General features: G+C 38.6%; 1 protein-coding gene across 2 annotated transcripts in view; it reads left to right on the top strand.

The window, feature by feature from the left end:
- The first annotated feature begins 1,897 nt into the window (after positions 1 to 1,897).
- Positions 1,898 to 20,087, top strand: part of fer1l4 (fer-1 like family member 4) — a 44,453-nt gene continuing 26,263 nt past the window's right edge. The window contains exons 1-24 of one of the 2 annotated variants that reach the window (XM_033973954.2): positions 1,898 to 2,003; positions 3,007 to 3,465; positions 3,572 to 3,627; positions 5,770 to 5,858; positions 6,615 to 6,714; positions 7,249 to 7,343; positions 7,482 to 7,523; positions 7,595 to 7,750; positions 8,460 to 8,520; positions 8,603 to 8,734; positions 8,898 to 8,960; positions 9,872 to 9,956; positions 10,086 to 10,251; positions 11,130 to 11,307; positions 11,718 to 11,904; positions 12,101 to 12,180; positions 12,556 to 12,672; positions 13,060 to 13,135; positions 13,220 to 13,308; positions 13,790 to 13,898; positions 14,339 to 14,561; positions 15,158 to 15,382; positions 16,303 to 16,390; positions 19,253 to 19,369. In XM_033973954.2, the coding sequence (XP_033829845.1) occupies positions 3,387 to 3,465; positions 3,572 to 3,627; positions 5,770 to 5,858; positions 6,615 to 6,714; positions 7,249 to 7,343; positions 7,482 to 7,523; positions 7,595 to 7,750; positions 8,460 to 8,520; positions 8,603 to 8,734; positions 8,898 to 8,960; positions 9,872 to 9,956; positions 10,086 to 10,251; positions 11,130 to 11,307; positions 11,718 to 11,904; positions 12,101 to 12,180; positions 12,556 to 12,672; positions 13,060 to 13,135; positions 13,220 to 13,308; positions 13,790 to 13,898; positions 14,339 to 14,561; positions 15,158 to 15,382; positions 16,303 to 16,390; positions 19,253 to 19,369 (2,613 nt within the window). In that variant the 5' untranslated portion in view covers positions 1,898 to 2,003; positions 3,007 to 3,386. The remainder of the gene's footprint in view (positions 2,004 to 3,006; positions 3,466 to 3,571; positions 3,628 to 5,769; positions 5,859 to 6,614; positions 6,715 to 7,248; positions 7,344 to 7,481; positions 7,524 to 7,594; positions 7,751 to 8,459; positions 8,521 to 8,602; positions 8,735 to 8,897; positions 8,961 to 9,871; positions 9,957 to 10,085; positions 10,252 to 11,129; positions 11,308 to 11,717; positions 11,905 to 12,100; positions 12,181 to 12,555; positions 12,673 to 13,059; positions 13,136 to 13,219; positions 13,309 to 13,789; positions 13,899 to 14,338; positions 14,562 to 15,157; positions 15,383 to 16,302; positions 16,391 to 19,252; positions 19,370 to 20,087) is intronic. The other variant, XM_055225092.1, reaches the window with a different exon arrangement.

Here is a 20,087-nt window from a genome sequence, read left to right as displayed (position 1 = left end):
CCTGGTATATTCCACATCACATGGTCCATCACAATGGCAAAGACCGCATTGTCTTTAACTGTTCGTTCACTTTCCAAAACAACAGCCTTAATGAACATTTGCTTCCATGGCCCACATTAGGCGCCACTCTTCTCGGGGTCCTGCTCTGTTTCAGACAGTACCCCATTGCAGTAAGCAGTGACATTAAGGGAATGTTTCATCAGGTTCGCCTTTTGCCAAGAAGATCAACCCTTCCTCCGCTTTATCTGGTGGGATATGAACCGCAGCTCCAAGCCTGACATCTACCAATGGCAGGTTCTTCCTTTTGGCACCACTTGTAGTCCTTGCTGCGCAACCTTTGCCCTCCAAAAGCATGTCTTCGATCACAGTAGTCCTGATGAAGATAGTCGACATTCAGTTGAGAACTGTTTCTATGTGGACAATCTTCTTCAAAGCTTCTCATCTGTTAAAGAAAGCAAAAAAGCTTGTCACTAAGCTACAGACTCTCTTCCAGTCTGGTGGCTTTGAACTAAGACAGTGGGCCAGCAATGTTCCAGACATCATCAGTAATATGCCACCTGAGCTCAAGTCAGAAAGTAGAGAACTGTGGCTATCCATGGACGGTGTATACCCTCCGGAGCGAACTCTGGGGCTGCACTGGCACTGCAGAACTGACACCATCACATATCTCCGAGACACGGAACAGCCTCTGCCCACAATGCGCAACATATATCGAGTCCTAGCCAGGCAATATGACCCCCAGGACTGCTTATTCCCTACACTACCCGAGCAAAGATCCTGGTGCAGAACCTCTGATTGGAAGAAACGTGACTGGGACGATCCTCACCTTTGAGGTGCCTGGGTGAGTGAGCTTCATATTCTACCCAGTATCTCCATCAATCGCTATTATGTCTGCTCGGATACAGACCTCGCATCCGCAACTCAGAGCATCCACATCTTCTCAGATGCATCAGAAAGAGCATATGGGTCTGTCGCTTACCTACGCACCGCTGACAGTAAAGGTGAAGTCCACGTGGAATTCCTTGCTGCCGTTCACGTGTTGCCCCAGTTCGCCAGCAGTCCATTCCAAGGCTGGAACTCTGCGCTGCCCATACCGGTGCTCAGCTTGGTGCAGTTCTGAAACAAGAGCTCACTGTCACCATCTCATCTGTCACCTACTGGACCGACTCTATGACAGTGTTGAACTGGCTGCAGTCACCTTCATGCCGCTATAAAGTGTTTGTCGGTGCCAGAGTAGCAGATATCCAGGAGCTAACAGAGTGCAGCTCATGGCGCTATGTCCACTCCAGTGAGACCCCCGCTGATGATATCACCCACGGATTGACACTCTCACAGATACAGGGTCACAGCCGCTGGAGTAACGGGCCCTCCTTCCTTCGAGAGAGTGAATCATCATGGCCTCCTTCTCCAGTGATATCCTGCCCCGATGATCCAGTCGAGCTGCGGAAGGCAAAGTTCTGTGGCCTCATCACTACTCTCTCACACCCATCTCTGCCTGAGGCCAGCCAGTTTAACAACTTCAAAGAGCTACTAATAATGATTTGGTGCATTATTTCAGTTTTGTTTTTTTGTTTTTTTCTAAAGTTTTTCCAAATACTTTTTTCACTCTAGTAATTGAGTAATTTCTTGGACTACTCTACACTCCTACTTGAGTAATATTTTGAAGTAACATGAGAACAATTTTGGGCTACTCTTCCGACCTCCGACCTTAAGTGACTGTACATTAGTGTTTCTTATGACCCCAATTCTGCAGGGTTCACTTATTTAGTTTTGGTTGTCGAGATTAAAGAAAAAATACTTTTCCTTCCTCGTCTCCTTGGACCAGTCCTTGAGTAAACACGTGTCGCTCCCTTCATCAAACATACACTCACCCCTTCAGTATGGTTCTGGGCTGAAGCAGGAGCAGCAGCAGTGGAGCTCAGGAGAGGCCAAAACAGGTGAAACGACAGGTGAAACAACAGGTGAGCAGAAGGACTAGAGAAACACAGGTGGACACAGGTGAGGTACGAAACCACACTTTTTAATCACATTTGTTCCAGTGTCTGTTCCTCTGGTGTGTGACTATGCAGAATTTAAAGTGCAATTTACAGGTTTTCATGTTTTTCTATATTACTTTGTTTGCTGAGACCTGTGGTCAATTGTTATTATAGTTTTACATCAGTTAAGTGGCAGTTTGTGGAAAAACAAACTTGAGAAGAAAAGTACAAAAAGTTCTAAAACGGAATAGCACTATATCATCAACACTGACAATTACATGGAAAATGTAGGTGCAATTTACATGGAACGCTTTTTTGACAGTTTAAATATGAATTTAACAAAATAAAAGTGTGTTTTACTTTTATACGTCTAATCATATATATAGTACAATTTAGACTAGACTTAGAAGATTTGGTCCTCGTTACCATTATGTTTGCTAGGTTAGTTATTGAATTCCGTTTGTCAGTCTGCTTCCCATATTCTTGTCCAACCAGGAAGTAAATTTATTAACTAAAAAATATAGAAAAAAAATCAATTTGTAAAATCTTGAATATATTGATGTTAACTGTGTTTTAGTGAAATGAGTAGTCTAACCTGTCGTTGGCACTGTAAAGTGGACTACAGGCAGCAGACTTATGAATTACTTTACAAATATTGTGAAACTTCTCAGATAGAATTATGATAAATTTGTATTGCAGCGTCTTCAACGATGTGCTCTCTCCAGAATGTTTCTACTCTTTTTGTTGTGTCTGAAAATGTTTCTTTTGGCTTGAGGTTTTACTCTCATTGTCAATTTCTTTCTCTCACCTAGTTTGCAACTGAAGGTAATAGAAACAAGTCAGTGTAATCCCTCACTTATCCATGAGTAGTGCAAGGTACTCTAAGGTTTATTTTGCATATTTCATATTTCAAAAACAGTGTCCACATGACTATCTTTGAAACCTTTTCTGCATCAATGGTACTATATTATATGCATGTTAATGAAATTTAGATAAGTAAGAAGTAAGTTACATTTGGTTCTTCTCACAGGATCCAAAATACATCCACATCAAAATGTGAGAGGGACACTTCACCTGCTTGAGGATCCCTCACCTGTGTGAGAACGCTTCACCTGTCACAGGACACTTCACCTGTCTGAGGATAATTCACCTGTCACAGGACACTTCACCTGTCACAGGACACTTCATGTGTCACAGGACACTTCACCTGTCTGAGGATCTGAGGACATTTCAACTGTCTGAAGACGCTTCACCTGTCTGAGGACACTTCACCTGTTCGAGGACATATCACTTATCTGAGGACACTTTGCCTGTCTGAGGACATATCACCTGTCTGAGGACACCTCATCTGTCTGAGGATATTTCACCTGTCTGAGGACACCGGTCTTGTGGCAGGTGAGGCAGGTGAAGATGTCGATCAGTGTGACTCTGAGGAAGGTATGGAATTTACCTGGCCGCAGCGACAGGAAGGTCACGCTCAAATTCAGAGGTAAAACGTTCAATATAAAATAAAAATATATAATAAAATCTTAATTAATATAATATAATAAATATAATATAGTCTGACTCTTGACTCATGTTTGTTTGTCCATCAGGGTTCAGTCACAAAACAAGGATCCTTCAGAGTGAGGACACAGCCGTCTTCAATGAGGTAAAACACACCACTTTTCTACTACCACAACTAAACACCATAACGCCACAGTCTATTGCGGCTATACATATTGCAGGTTTGAGTTTTGATTACAGTTACTCTATCTGTTTATTCTGTGTCCTTGAGTGGCAGATATGGTCCTAACTGTATATGAGACAATAAGCGGTCTATAATTGCAGACAGTACACAGAGCTGATTTACCCTCAAGAGCTGCTTATACAATATATGTGTATTGGGGCAAAACTCTTTTTTGTGATCAATATTTTGTGGTCATTTTCTGTGGTCATTTTGTTGTCTCTCAATATAAACTTTCACATGGAAACACCAACATTGGCCAATCTGCCCCTGACAATGTTATATTATTTCTGTAATCAACACACGTCCATAAATTTATAGGTGATATTATAACTTCAAAGGCTTTTTTCTTTCTTTACCTATACACCAAATGTTCCAATTTTGTACTCACGACTCTATTAATTTTTCAGATTCATATATCTCAAATATATGCAATTTTTGGCAGTGTGAAAAACTTGTTATACATGTTTCTCTTTACATTTGTGTAAGTATATTATAGAAGAAGTTTTAAATTGATGTCTCTAAATGTAAGATTTTCTCCTATTCACCTGCAGTGTGGCACGTTAAACTGAGCCCCTCCTGTTAAGCACACAGTGACCCTCCTTCATCATACACTACTGTACAGATACTGTAGTGCTGTTCAGACTGACAACACTGTAGAACTATTGTTCACTTTTATTAGTGCCTTCTAGGAAAAGGGTTCACAAACTGTGGTACACGTCCCACTGGTGATACAGCTCTTTGTATTTATTTCGTCTACTTTAGAGACCATTTTAGTCCTATTTAAGTAGGGACCTCAAGTGGTGTGGGAGGGGGTTTCTCAGATATCGTATTCGTAAGAAGTCAAATTTTGCCAATTTCTGGCACCAAGCTGCAGTCTGTATGTCGTTGTGTCATGCAGTCTCTCCTTAGTGATTCAGATTTGTCTTTTTGAACAGACTTATGAGTAATAATAGAAATAACAACAAAAAATATGGTGACATGTTTGTTTACACAGTCCTACATAAATTATTTTATGCTAAATACATTTTTTACAGAAAAGTTAATTTGTTAACTTTACTGTGCCTCAACACTGTAATAATAATAATAATAATAATAATAATAATAATAATAATAATAATAATAATAATAATAATACATTCTTACAATCACAAATGGAAAAAAAAAATCAATTATGTGATGCAGAAAGCATTTTGGTAGCGGGGGCTGATGGGTAGTGGAGTCAAGATGCAGAAGCCCCTCCCACAAAGTGACATCATAGAACAATCCGTAGTGGTGAAGTCAGTGTTTGTTTTTCAGGCGTGAGTCCAAAACTGATGTAAAAGTTAATCTAATATCACTGTGGTTTATTTTCCTCAAAATTCCACTGCATAACCTGAGCTGCGTACAGCAATAGACGTATCTATCTCAGGTCAGATCTGTGGAAAGGCAACCCTGCTGTAAAAAAAATGGGCTATGCAGTTAATGGGATTTTAATCAATATCAAGATTGTCCTTTTTAACCATTAGTAATCAACTTAGGTCTTTTTAATGGAGCGATCTAGAGCAACTCCTCTGTCAGTAAAAACATGTGGCTTGGAGCTTGGACTATTTTTTATTTCTGTTATGGAAATTAACATTGAAAAAACATTTTTAGACCAAGTGAAATCGTAATAAATCAATATGAGCAAAAAACAATTTGGATTAATTTGTGTCATATTGCCCAGCCCTTGTAAGAATGCATGCTTTTACAAAATATTTTAGCAGCATCAACACCTGACAAACGTATAATTAGAGATTCTTTTTGTCAGAAGAAGGCTACAGGAACTAGCTGAAACATGTGAAGCAGGTAAACAAATGTTCCTGTCTGACAAAAAGAATCACTAATTCTAACTTTAAAACTGAAGAATGAACCAAAGACTGAAAGAAAACACCTGACGAATAATTCAGTGATAGATATGTTTAAGGCCATTCTATTAAATATTCCAGGCAACTTCTTCACAGCAACAAGCTTGTCCATAAGAAAAGTTATATAATGCACCTTTAATTGCGAGCTTAGATACTGTAAACAGTATTTGTTATTTTGCAGTATTTCCGCTGGCCTCACTATGGTAAACTGAGCAAAGATGAAGTGCTATCTGTCTGTGTCTACAACTGCAGCAGAATCTTCTCCAACAGGTCAGTCCATAGACAATTTTAAAAGTGCTGTGGCTGATTTTTACTGTCTTCCAAATGTGAAAAATAGAACTAGTTTATTTTTAGTTATTATTCAATTTATTCCTCACTGACTTTATACATGCCGAGCATCCTAATTTTCCACCGTAATGAGTAATAAGTGCTTTTCACAATTCATAGAGACCAGAGCTTCTTGATTCTCTTAGGATAAAACATTATATATATATATATATATATATATATATATATATATATATATATATATATATATATATATATATATATATATATATATATATATATATATATATATATATATATATATATATATATATATATATATATATATCGCTATATATTTATATTTAGAAGCGGACAGCACACAGTGGTCTCAGTTCTAAGAGAATATACCTGTACTAGGGTAAGACAGAAAAGAGCTACAGTCACTACCTGCTTCTTGTCTTGCACCTTTGTTTTGTCTCCTCCCTCCTTGAACTGTCCCCTCCCTTTCTCTCCTCCTCTCCTTCTCTTCCTTCATTTATCTATCTTTAATGCAACCTTATCTCCACTCTCCTCATCTCCTCTCTCCTCATCTCCTCATCTCCTCATCTCCTCTCTCCTCATCTCCTCACCTCCTCTTTCCTCATCTCCTCTCTCCTCATCTCCTCTCTCCTCATCTCCTCTCTCCTCATCTCCTCATCTCCTCTCTCCTCTCTCCTCATCCCTCGCTTCCTCTCTTTTTTTCTCCTCTCCTTGCAGACTGCTGGGGCAGTTGGAGATCAGCCTGCAGCATGTGTTAACATCAGGGCGATTAATTCTCAGAGAACCACTCACTGACGCCAACTACAGTCTCACAGATGTAAGTGCAAAGACATGCAGTATATATAAGGTCATTTTATTGCAAATGTTAATATTAGTTGTTTTTTTTTTTTTTTTCAATTAACGTTCATGAATTTGCTGCATATTAAAGGAGGACTATGTACATTTTCTGGAGAAACATCTGCCACCAGCTTGTCTCAGTATAGAGATTATTGGTTTGTCTGGCATGTTCCACAGTATGGCATTAAAATGCCATACTGCATTTTTCAGTTACATTGTTATGTTGTTATATTGCTAGAAAAAATCTTTGAAAACATGCTGTCTTACTGTGAGTGGGTTGGCCTCTTCACAGATCTGACTTGTAACTTCTCCTGGAGCTGGTTCCACTGACAACTTGTTTTTATGGTGATAGAGAGGTTTAAAGCTGTACTGTGGAACATTCTTGTCAAAGCAATAACATCTCAGCAGAAGGAAAGTCCTCTAACAGAAAAGTTGGATGGTGCACCTTTAATGAAAGATAAACCTTGAGAATTGGTTATTGTAATTTTCACTGTATTTTGTCTGTTGTGATTAGATTTACATTGAGTTGGACATCAGGTACCACCTGGTTCAAGGAGCTGCGGGAAACTGGGATGGACAGGACTTCATCCGACAAGAAGACACAGACGAGTGAGACACAAAATATTGCAATCAAATCATGAAATGTTCAAACCTAATATTGTAATATATGATTTAATAATATGTATCAGTGTTGTCATGATACTAACCTTTCAAACTCCATTTGAATACCATTCTTCATGTTTCCAGTTCGCTTGTGATCATAAATGACGCTTTTGATGATATCGAGAGGTCAGTATTTAAAGATTGTATATTAGGTATTTGATGTTTACATGAAACAAAAAATATATGTTTATTTGCAGTCAACTCTCCGGGATCCGTTCCAGCCAGTTGGAGCGTGAGGTTCGGCGTTTGGGGCGGGAATTAGTGACAAGTGGCGATGATGAGTTTGACAGCGATGAAGACTGGGATGAAGACTACACTGAACTTGAGTCGGTTACGTTCACACAGCTGCTCAGGTAACTGCCACCAGGGAGAGTAGAGAGCTGTGTTTTCCTCTATAAATACTTCACTGAGCCAACATGGGGAGTAGAGAGCTGTGTGTTCAGGAATAAATACTTTACATAGCCACTAGGGGAATAACTGATACATTTTTTATGAATAAATACTGAATATAGTAATCGAGGGGAGTATAAACATGACTACGTAACATAGGACCAGTAAGAAAGTACTGAGTCTAATCATTTAAGTATGTTGTATAAATACCACATATTGCCACAAGGGGGAGTAGAGAGCCACTTACTTGACCTGATTTTATCTTGACAAATCCCTTTCGTTTATCTATTTACATTATACAGTACAGCCACTAAGTTTTGAACACCGGGAGAAATATTATTTTAGATGGCCACTAAGTGGAATGGAGGTCCATTTACACAGGCGTAACAGCCATATTCACCTTATTCATTCTGGAAATTGTGGTGTGTGCCGTTTTCATCGTTCTGCTTGTGTTATTTTGAATGGGGCAATCTTGACAGCAAATAAGTTCTGTACGGACTACAGGGATGCTTTAAAGGCTCCAAGAGAATCTGTGCATTGTTGACTTGTTGACAACCACCAGAGAGTCCTGTGTCATGTTTGTGTTTAGTATGTTCTGCTGTATAACGCTACTAGGGGGAGTAGAGACCTATGCATGCTCGTAATACTACTCTATTAAATTTATACTTTCAGTCGTTGCAGAGCTTTGTCAAAGAGAGAAGCAGCAGCTGCTCCTAGAGTCCATAGTTTTCAGGTCTGAGCTTGTTCTTAAATAAAAAAAGGTTTACAAGTGTTTTTCAAATAAATATACTTAATTTCTTTCTTGTTGTGATCAGATAAGTGTGAATGTTCTGGAGGCTCAGAAGCTGCTTGGAGTCAACATAAATCCGGTCGTGTTTATCCAAGTTGGGAATCACAAGAGACACACAGCTACACAGAAGTCCACCAACTGTCCATACTACAACGAGGCAAGTGTCTATGCTCTATAGGCTGAAAATATACTGAATTTAGTGAAGAAGACATAAAATGCTTTTTCTTGGTATTTAATAAGAAACTTATCACATATGTATGTTATGATTTTAAATTATAATCCCAAAACTGATTCCTGGCTGCTGTTTGTTTTTGTTTCAGAATTTCGTGTTTGAGCTTCAAGAGTCTCCAGAGATGCTCTTCGACAAAGTCATCGAGATCAAGGTATCTTCCCGAACAAGATTTGATAATAAATCCTTTGTCAAAGAAAACATATTATGCTAAATTGACTGAGATTTTAATCTTATAGTTGTTTTCCTTCTCATTTATTTACCCATTTGAAGTTGTACTTAGCATGATTCGTGTATGTTTGAGTAAACTTTAAACTCATGTATTCAAGATGTCATTACTCCAATCAACTCCTGTTCTCACTATCACCGGTACACGCCCACTGCTTTGTACTTACTTTGTTCTCCAATTTTATTTCTTTTTAAATGGGTAATACACTGTGTAGTAGTGTAGTACCGGTAATTTTAAATAGAAATATGTTACTAGCTAGTGTGATCTGCTAATAGCTATCCATAAGGGGAGATACATGTTGCAAAACTAACTATACAGCAGACAAAAGCAGCTGACACTTCTCACCCTGGACATGGACTATTTGAGCCACTTCCCTCTGGCAGGAGGCTACGGTCCAGAACCTCTCGACATAAGAACAGTTTCTTCCCCTCTGCCATTTGTCTCATGAACACTTTATAATATTTGCACAAAACTGGACACTTTATAATACCGGTCACTTTAATAAGTCATGTTTGCACTGTTGTTCTGATGCTGCTGTTGTATATATTTTCTACCTATAAGTATTTTTTTTAAAGCATATCTTTTTATAACTTTGTGCATGCCCTTATTTGTATTTGTATTTATTCAGTGCATTTTTTGTTGCACTTTATCAACAAAGTAAGTTCCAAGATTGTGAACTGTGTTCACAAACGATGGCAATAAAAGTCTTCTGATTCTGGTTCTGAAAAAAGCACCATATGTCTTCTTTAAGTCTTCTTTAAGAGATTGTCTGTCACTTTTGCCTATGTTGAGCCCTGTTAACATGTTCCTTCTTATTTTTTGAATGTTCATTTTAGGTGTGTCACAGAAAAACACTGCCATTTCTCTTGGATCTGATTGGATTGTTCAGAATGGATATAAAGACTGTCTTTAATCAACCAGGTACCAGATATTTGTATTTGCAATTCAATTTTTTTTCACTCATTTTATCTCCAAGCATACATAAGCAATCAAAACAATTGCAATCTCTTCAAGTACTTGTCTTAAAGCTTTAGTTGTAACTTGTTGCAGATCAGCGTTTCTACCAGCAGTGGGCACCGCTGTGTGACCCTACCGACACACGCTCTGGGGTCAAAGGTTACGTGAGGGCGACAGTTGGAGTCCTGATGAAGGGGGACAGACTGGGCACCAGCATCGAACCCGGATCCCACTCCAACGGATCGCCCGAAATCGAGAAGTGAGTAACCCACATGTACAATCTGCACTTTAAAGATGGAACTCATGAAACTTTGGGTTGGTTAAATCCTCCGACCACTATCATAGGCTGTTAGGTGTGTTGTTGGGCAAGATACCTACTTTATTTGTTTCAATGTAATTGTGTGACTGTGGTACTAGAATAGGTTGCTTTGTGGGGGCCCTGTGCAATATTCTTCTTGGGGATCTAGTCTGCCAAAATGGAGACATTTTTTATTGATTAGATCATCCACATCCATGCCACTAGTAATAATACCTCAAACTAATTATGAGCACTATTTGATAGCAAATCAGAATGACATTTCTCTGTATTTTTTTTATACAGATTGATATCAGCCCTTCTTTACATCTCAAGCCTGGCCAAACATCATTGTGCAATCAGATTAGATTTTTTCTGTGACACATGTGCTCATTGTTCATCCATCATTTACATATAAAATCAAATTTGTCTCACGTCAGATTAATAGAGTTTAGTGTGATGTTTTTCAGACTCCTGTCATATTTTTTTCCTTTTTTTTCTGATGCGGACGGACCATATGTGTCCATGATTGGCTAATCCACCAGTCAAGCACGCTCATCTGAAAATGGGGAGATACACACATCTTTGTAAAGTATTGAAGAAGTGTGTATTCTGGAGCTCAGACAACCTTTTACAAGTGATATGGCTTACATTTGTTGTTGCTAACAAATGTGTGGTTTAAGAAAAGTTTTAAACCAGTTTATACTGTCATCAAACAAAAATAATATTATCTCTCTTTTTACCTCAATAACTTTTGTCCACAGTGTACTGCTCAGACTTGTATGGCCGCTCTGATTTAGCATTACTATAACATTACCTTTATTGCTTCTACTGTCCCACAGAAACCTGATGCTTCCTCGGGGCATGTCCAAAGAGCGGCCCTGGGCCCGGTTCAGGGTCCGGATTTACCGAGCTGAGGGCCTCCCCACGATGGACTCTGGACTCATGGCCAAGATAGCCGTGTCCGACCGCACGGTGTTCATCGACCCGTATGTGCAGGTCACCTTCTGTGGACAGCAGGTGAGAAGAAATATAACCTACTACTTAGTTTGTCAAATAAATAGTTTTCACAGTATTTATTTATTTTTATTTCTTTGCTGTTTTTAGATAATTTCCCTCTGTTAAAGCCTCAGTACGTAACTTTTAGTTCTGTTTATTGCACTGAAAAACATGCATTGTTCCTTTGGCTAGATAATCTTCTACTGTATGTCAGAAAACATATCTATCTCCGTGGAGATACATCTCAAAGTAAAAAAAAAAAAATCTAATATGAAAATCTAACACAATTTGTAACTGTGGATTGAAAGTTCTTAAAGGCTGATTACTTTAATGAATCTCTCTTTGAATAAACGAAAACAATGAATAGCGAATATAATTTTTACACCATGAAAACCCTGCATTATTTTGACTTTTGACCCTGTCCTGTTCAGGGTGAGACTTCTGTTGCTGGAGCAAGCAGTTGTCCTGTTTGGAATGAGGAGATTTCGTTCATCGAGCAGTTTCCTCCTTTGGCTCAGCGAATCAGAATCCAGGTCCTCGATGACGCAAAGACCGGAGACGTTGCCTTAGCAACGCACTTCCTGGACCTGCAGCAAATCTCTGACCCAACCAGGAATGGTTAGTCGGGATTTAAAACAATTTAAGTCCACATAAGACCCTCTCAACTTGAACATGTACATATGCCATGAATTTATTTTTAGTCCTGGTTCTACCCCTTCAATTTGAGCAAACTTTATTGATTCACAAGGGAAATTACATGGTCATAGAATAGTTCAATACAATTAATACATAATAATTCATTTACATGTTTCAGGTTTTAATCCTACGTTTGGTCCAAGTTGGGTGAATTTGTATGGATCTCCTCAGAACTCCACATTAAGAGACATACACCAGGTATGAGACATCCAAACCCATTTTGGAAATGTACTCACAATTTTTATGCAAGGCAGGTTTTTTTGTATATCACAATTGTGCTATTATGGAATAAGAGAGACATTAAAATCACAATACAAACACATAAAAACTTAAATAATCATCATAAAATTAACATTAAAAGAAGATTGTAGAATAAAAAACAGAGTGCAGAATAACATTTTTGCTTACTTTTTTGACATTATTTGCCAAAAAGGGGTTCTCATGAATTTTCTCTCTTAGTATAAAAGATTGTTAGCTAACATTGTGGTACTGCTATTATATCCTGGCTAAATCCTTTGATTATATTCATTTAAACTGGGTTAGTTTAGTATAACCCAGTTTTTTGTCTGCCAGGCTCTAAATGAAGGACTTGGGGAGGGCATCTTCTATCGAGGCCGGATCCTGATCGCTCTGAGTGTGGAGGTCTATTCTTCTCCTTCACCTGAGGTCCCACCTGGTCCTGTGACAAAGGTAAGAACTAAAATTTCAGTACAAAGAAGTTACATTTTACCAGCCATTTGCAAAAAAAACAAAAAAACATGAAACTTGAAAATGCACTATATTAGTTTTCTGGTGCTTGTCTCCATGCAGATGTTATTGCTTTGCCAGGAATGTTCAAACGTATGGTCTTGCATTTATTCAGTGGTTATTCAATGTGGATATAGATAGATATTGACATACTGTGGCAAAGCAATAACATCTCCATGGAGACAAGCTGATGACAAACTCTTCGCCAGAGAATTTACACAATGCACCTTTAAAATAACTCAAACATGCCATGGAGTGTTGTTGATTTCACTTTCCAATTTTTGAAATGGCTATTAGCAACATGGCTCTAACATATCTCTGTTTTTGAAGGTGAAAGGGGCTCTGGGTAAACAGGGACTGAAGAAGAAGAGGAGCAGTCAGAGGAAGAACCATGAGCAAAGCACAGGTCTGTCCAGATTCCACATGGGTAATGTCATTTACACATTTATGCAGTTTAGTCCTCGTTTAAATCTGTCTTTCTTTGTTGCAGCTTCTTTGTCTGAAGACAGTGCAGAGGACTTAGGGGAGGTTCCAGAAGCTGTAACCGTGGAAACAGAAGAGATACACCCCCTTCCTGAGGTCAGCCACAAGAATAAGTGACTATTACTTTGTGAAAGGGTCGGTCACATACAGAAGTTAGTTTTAGTGCTAGTGTTTAGAATTTTGCAGCAATAGTTGGAACCTATTTTGGACCTGGTGTAGCTCTAGTGTAGATGTGGTATAGTATAATATAAATATCTAAGAAAGCGAGAATCACATTTTTAAAAATAATTTTATTCTGTTTCTGTTTAATTCTTGTTGTTGTGTCCCAGTTCTTTGCTCTGATTGGTTGTGTTATTCCCTTTCTTTGCTCTCATTGGTTGTTTTGTCCAATATATTTGCTCTCATTGGTTGTTGTGTCCCTGCTTTTGATCGTGATTGTTTTTGTGTCTCTGTTCTTGATCTCAATTGGTTGTTGGGCCATTGTTCTGCTATGATTGGTTGTTGTGTCCCTAGTCTTTGCTCTGACTGGTTGTTGTGTCTTTGTTCTTGATGCTAATTGATTGTTTTGTATTCGCAGGGTTTTCTGGGGGAGAAGCAGGAGTTTGTGCTGTTTGCGTCACTGTTTGAAGTCACCATGATGGACGCGAGTGTGGGCAACAAACTGGTCAACTTTGAACTCTCCATTGGTAATAAACAACTCATTAAAAAAAATCATAAGAAATTAAAAGTGGTCTAACATAAATCAACTAATTTACATTTCTATGCACTTTTTAGTCCATGTGTCTCATACTATTATTTTGAACAAGGGAATTTTTATCTTGCTCCTAACATAGTAATTTTTCAATTAAAATGTATTGTTGTGAGTGTTTGATTGATCAGTTTTGAGTTTTTTTTAGATTTGTTTTAACTGTCCTCAGCTAAAGGAGCATCCATCCAATCTAGTTAGACATAAATACTCAGTTGAGAGTTTCTCCTATTCTCAAATAATTTCAACACTACAGTACTAGCACTGCATAAAAAACATCACAGTACAATATTATGATTTGCCATTGTTAGCACTGTTCAAGTCACACAGTCTATATTGTTCCTCCTTTGAGTATATCTTCAGCCCAGTTGTCTTTCTCAGGAACCTTTGGTAAGGCAGTAGAGGTGGTGCGGAAGCGCGCTCAGAGCAGAGAGGAGCTGCGTGGGAGCAGACAGGAGCTGAGTGAGGAGAGTCAGGGCCTTCTGGAGTCTGAGGAAGACCTGGACCGCCCACAGATGCCTGACCCAGAACTGGACCCAGAACCAGAACCTGAGAACCACTCTGTGACTGAGCCAATGAAGGCAGAGTGCACCGAGTATGACAGGTAACATGCATGCCCATACAATATTGATAACGAATTTATATAGCCTAGTGCTTTTTGGTTTGCTGTTGACACATTACACTTTTATGGAGTATTAACTGCTAACACATAACATATTTGTGTCACCATGTCAGGTTTGTCATGTTGTAGTGTATTGTTTCGTATCATGCTTTTGTATATGTATGAAAAATTGTTGTGTCGGCTTGTGAGCTGAGCCTTGCGTGACATTTCAAACCACACTTTAGAATATACTCCATGCAATTTTCCATAGAGACAAGTAGGAAGAGGCCTACATGTTTCAGTCAGTCAATTTTGTAGAGATGCAAGCACAGCTCAATAGTCTAAAAGGTAACAAGGTGGGCCTTTAAGGATGCTTTAAGGATGCTTTTTCATGAGTTGTTTTCAACTGGTGGTTACCTACTTCTGTTGTCACATTGTATTTTCATAAGAAATACCAAAAGTAAATCTTGAATGTTATCATGTTAACAATTGTCATTTTACCTTCCCCCATCTCTATATAAATTCCAGGCCAATAGAATATTGTGATATCATCTGAATGAATATTGTGATTAAAAATGTTATTGATTTGTTTTTCCTAGGTCTTTCCGGTGCATCCCTTTCCAGTCCCGGCCTAAACCCTGTCTCTGGGTCCTGTCCCGGTTCGAAGACCACAGTCCTCGTTTGCATCAGTCTAGTTGGCTCCACAAAATCTCAGACCGCCTAGAACTGGGTCTGGAGCAGGTGGAGAGGCTAATGCGGAGACCCGGAACCAATGCCAAGAACAGACTACAGGAGGCGCTGTTGGAGCTCATCGCATCCTGCAAGTATGGAATGAGAAAGGACTAAACCAGGACTAAGCCAGGACTACAAGGACAAACTAAATGGCACATACCAGTACAAAATCAAGACTGAACCATAATAAAACTAATTAAGTCAAAGGTAAACCTGGAACTAACTATGTGACTCAATCAGGGCTAAACCAGATCAAACCAGGTCTAAACAGCAGTGGTTACAATAAACTGTAAGAAATAAAAACAACAATTGTGAGAATTTTAGAAGCAGAATCTAGTCATTTGAATTTGATCTATGCTCCAAAAAAGGCAGTGTTATGGCTGTTTATGTCATATTAACTTAATTATTATTCAGAAAGTTTGAGTTTGAGAGTTAAATGAAGTCTAAATCAGGACTAAACAGGATCCAAAAGAGAACTAACCCAGAATTAAGCCAGAACTTAACCCAGTCTCTCCCTCTCCTCTCCCTCTCTTTATCTTTCTTGTTTCTCTCAAGTTTCCTTTGTGTTTGGACCCAAGTTCTCCATAGTCGAATGCAGAACTATTGTTTTAATAAATTTTATCCTGGCTATTATGAGCGTGTGGCTCACCCGGAGGAACGACATGGCCGGCTGCCCAGACCCGGAGCTCCTTTTAAAGAGACTGGTGGGGGCTTGGCTCAAAATGGAGTTCATGTACAGCACACTAATGGGGCAGGTGGAGGGCTTTGAGGCAGTGAGGTCTTTGTGTTCAGTGACAGAAGAGCAGTTAGTGCTACACCTGTAGGGAAGAGCTGGTACATGTGAAAAATGTGATCATATTGTATGGTTTTGCACAATTATTTAAAGTGGCTCTCTTTCTCTCTCTTTCTCTCTCTCCCTCTCTCTCTCTTTCTCTCTCGCTCTTTCTTTCTTTCTCTCTTTCTCTCTCTCTTTCTGTCTCTCTCTTTCTCTCTCTCACCCGCTCTCTCTCAGACAGTTCAGTGTGTTCTCAGACAGACGGTCTCAGTTCAGACCCAACACTTTGGATCGCTGCCGAAAAGACTTCATCAAGAAGAACCTGGTGAGTCCTGGTTCCTTTGAACTAAAATAAGATTTTGAAAATCTATTGAAAAATGTGTAATTGTTGCTATGGAGATTAGCTAAATTGCTCATCAGGGGCTCAACAGTAAATTTTCAAGTCAGATCTACGAATGGACACATATGGAATGTAATAAATAAAAAATAAACTCAAAGGAAGGCCAAGGGTTTGTTGGGCTGTTAACAAAGCAAAGGGTGGATACTTTGAGGATTTGAAATATAAAATATAAAAAGTATTTTTGTTGAGTTAATTAACTATACTGCATAATTCCATATATCTTACATCATATATTTAATGTCTGCTGTGTATATATAAAATATAGAAAGTAGTAAGCATAAAGAAAAAACATTTTTTTGACTGGTAGTGGTATAACTTAACATAACTCAAATAAGTTTAAGCTAACACTAAAAGGCTAAAGAGCAAGCTACTGTTGTGAAATATTTTATCTTCAGTTTAATTAGAGCCCGATCACAAATTTTCGAGGATGGCGAGAGCCCAATTGTATTGTATTGTATTCTCAAAAATCAAGCAGTAAACAATAATGTATAGACAAGTAAGCGGTATCGAACATTTGAGTTCAGTGAGCTCTAATTTTGAGTGAAGCCTGAGAAAAAATAATGAAAGATGGCTTAGTAACGCCACCTGAAAAGCTAGAGAAGGAGAAGAAAGTCTGGGGGAGAGAGACAGTCCAAACTACAGCTTGGTTTAGATGAGACAAGAGGAGACTGTGATTCAAACAGAACAAGACCAAGAAGCTAAAGATGTTCAGGTGCAGGAGCAGGAGAACATCTCAGACGTCGTAGTAGGTCCACAAGAAGAGGTCCATGAAACAGTTGATACAGAGACTGAAAATAGGACAGAACAAGTCAAAGTCTCTGTTGGAGATGTTCAAGTGGAGGAGCAGGTGAAGATCTCAGAGCTCCTAATAGAGCCACAAGATGAGTTTTGCGAAACAGCTGAGACAGAGACCCATGCTGAACTGTCTGAGATATCTTTACCTACACCGAATACTGAGGAGAGTAACAAAGCTGTAGACACAAGTATAAAGGCTAAACTGGAGGAACCTCAAGGAGACCTCAACACACAAACTAAAGAGACTGGGGCACCTTCAGTTTTAGTTAAGGAAGGACAATTCCAAACCAACCAAAAGGGAAGGAAGAACAAAAGACAAAATAAGGTCACAACCTCCAAACAAACTTTAGCAAAACCTAGAGACACAGGAAAAGTGGCTGAAGAGGAGGGAGTGCACACTGATATTATAGAACTTCAAATTGCTCAAGGAGATGTCACTAGACCTCAGCTGCAGAAGGTCTTTGAGGAATCTCCAAAAGAGCAGTTAGGAGAGTGTCTGAAAAGCCTGGTCCTCTACTAAAGCACCAACCAAAGCTATTGGGATAAGACAATGGAAAATGCAAAAGGAAATAAGACAAAACTTTCAAATGATCAAGGAGAAGAGACAGAGAAGACTTCAGATCCAGTCAAAAAGGTGTCTCATGCGCAAAAGTCTTCAAAAAAGGTCAGAGGTAAGTCTTCTCATTTTAACCCCACAGAGGAGACAAATCTGCTAAATGAATCTGAAAAGTCTAACTTTGAAGAAGAAACAACGCCTTGTAAGAAATCTAAGGTCAAACCCAATGTCACTGGTAACAAACAAACTAAAAAAACTGAGGTTCAGTAAAATTCAAGATGGAAACACCAAACAAACACCAAAGCCTACTCGCTCTCAGACTGCAAGGGAGACCAAACCTGCCAAGAAGAACCTGGTTAAATCATCCACAGATTATAAGACCAAAGCAGTGATGAGCAGATGCAAGAGGCAGGACAACTTCACACTCCCCAAATAACTGAGGAACATCGAGGAACCTGATGACAAGGAGTAGGCAATCCGAAAGAACCATATATTTTTAAGTTTAGCTTGCTTCCACGTCAGCTGAATAAGAGTGATAGAGATGCGGATGCTTATCTGGAATCAGTCATGAACCAACAGCAAAAGCCCGAGAAGAACGAAAAGAGGTTTGCACTTGCACTTGGTTTCTTGTGAGTTTGGATCTTGATTTATTCTATATCTTAGACCTTAATTGGACTAAAGAAGGACTAAACAAGGTCTAAGCTGGACTAACCACCAAATTAGTGATTCATAAGATGGAGCTTTATAACACAACATTTGAGATGCAGATAATTGTTCTACTGCTGATTTGATTTAGTTACAGGTAGGGTAATTTTTTTCATAAGCATTGACATTGTGATTAGATTTGCGATTTCTGTTTTAATAATAGGATTCTGTTCAAAGTTCACATTTTAAACACGGCCAGGAGAATTGACAAAAGACTAAAATATGAACTGACAAACTAATACAAGAATCACATTTCAGAACATGTTTGTACAGATCTAAACTACAGGGTTAGTAGTTTTTATGCAGAAGACCGGTGATTGTGTTGTTTGTTGTTATTTCACCAGTTGTTTGACCCTGTTAAATTCCTTACCTTTCTTTTGTTGTGAAAAACTAAACATTGAGAAAATGTGCCAAAATGACACTAAAATAGGGCTGCAAAGTTTAAGTGATTAATCGTGACTAGTCGACTATAAAATAAAATCTGTAAAAGAAGAAAAAGGTTTATCACTACTTGCAGTTTAAATGACTATTTACTATTGTCAAAACCTTATCTCGCTTCCGTCAGTCTGCTCCAGGGCAGCTGTGGCTACAGTAGTAGCTTACCATCACCAAGTGTGGAAATGAATGAATACTGACTATAATGTAGCGCTTTGAGAGGCTTTGACAAGCCTGTAAAGTGCATTACAAGTGTAAGGCATTATTATTATTATTATTATTATTATCTTTTGCAGGTGATCTTGGCCCGTCAAGCAGTTAGAATCCGTCGGCGAATCACCAAACGAAACATCAAACTGAAATTAACTGACGCCAGGAAGATACTCAGGAAGCTCCGCCTCCTAGCTCATGAGGTCAGAGGCCATAAGGTCATGAGGGGGTCAAACCTGGGTTACATTCGCACTAGCAAGCAACCACCTTTTCATATTTACACTAGTCTGGGGCAATATTAAAGGACAAATTTAGTTTTTAGAGCTTTTAAACATTGTTCCCTTATCAAAAACATACAGTTGAAACCAGAAGTTTACATACAGTATATAAAAAGATACATATGCCTTTTTTTCTCATTGTTTGACATGAAATCAGACTAAACATTTCCTGTTTTGGGTCAATAAGGATTACCAAAATTATTTCTATTTGCTAAATGCCAGAATAATGAGAGATGGATTTTTTAGACAGTTTTTCATTACTTTCTTCAAAGTCAGAAGTTTACATACAGTAATTACATACATACATTTAAACAATCTGGAAAAACCCAGATGATGATGTCATGTCTTTGGAAGCTTCTGATAGGTTTATTTACAACATATAACTTAATTAGAGACACACCTACCAACCCAAGAACAAAAGCAAAAGACCTTGTGGAGATGCTGGCTGAAGCTGGTAAGAGTGTGTCATTATCCACAGTGACACAAGCACTGTACAGACATGGACTGAAAGGACACTCTGCCAGGAAGAAGCCATTACTCCCAAAGAAACATAAAAAAGCCAGATTACAATTTTCAAATGTACACAGGGACAAAAGTCTTACTTTTTGGAGACATGTCCTGTGGCCTGAAAAAAACTAAAATT

The sequence above is a fragment of the Periophthalmus magnuspinnatus genome, chromosome 10, assembly GCF_009829125.3.
Source record: "Periophthalmus magnuspinnatus isolate fPerMag1 chromosome 10, fPerMag1.2.pri, whole genome shotgun sequence".
NCBI classification, from domain to species: domain Eukaryota; kingdom Metazoa; phylum Chordata; class Actinopteri; order Gobiiformes; family Gobiidae; genus Periophthalmus; species Periophthalmus magnuspinnatus.
Note: the sequence above shows the minus strand (reverse complement) of the source record. Positions and strands in the feature narration are given on the sequence as shown.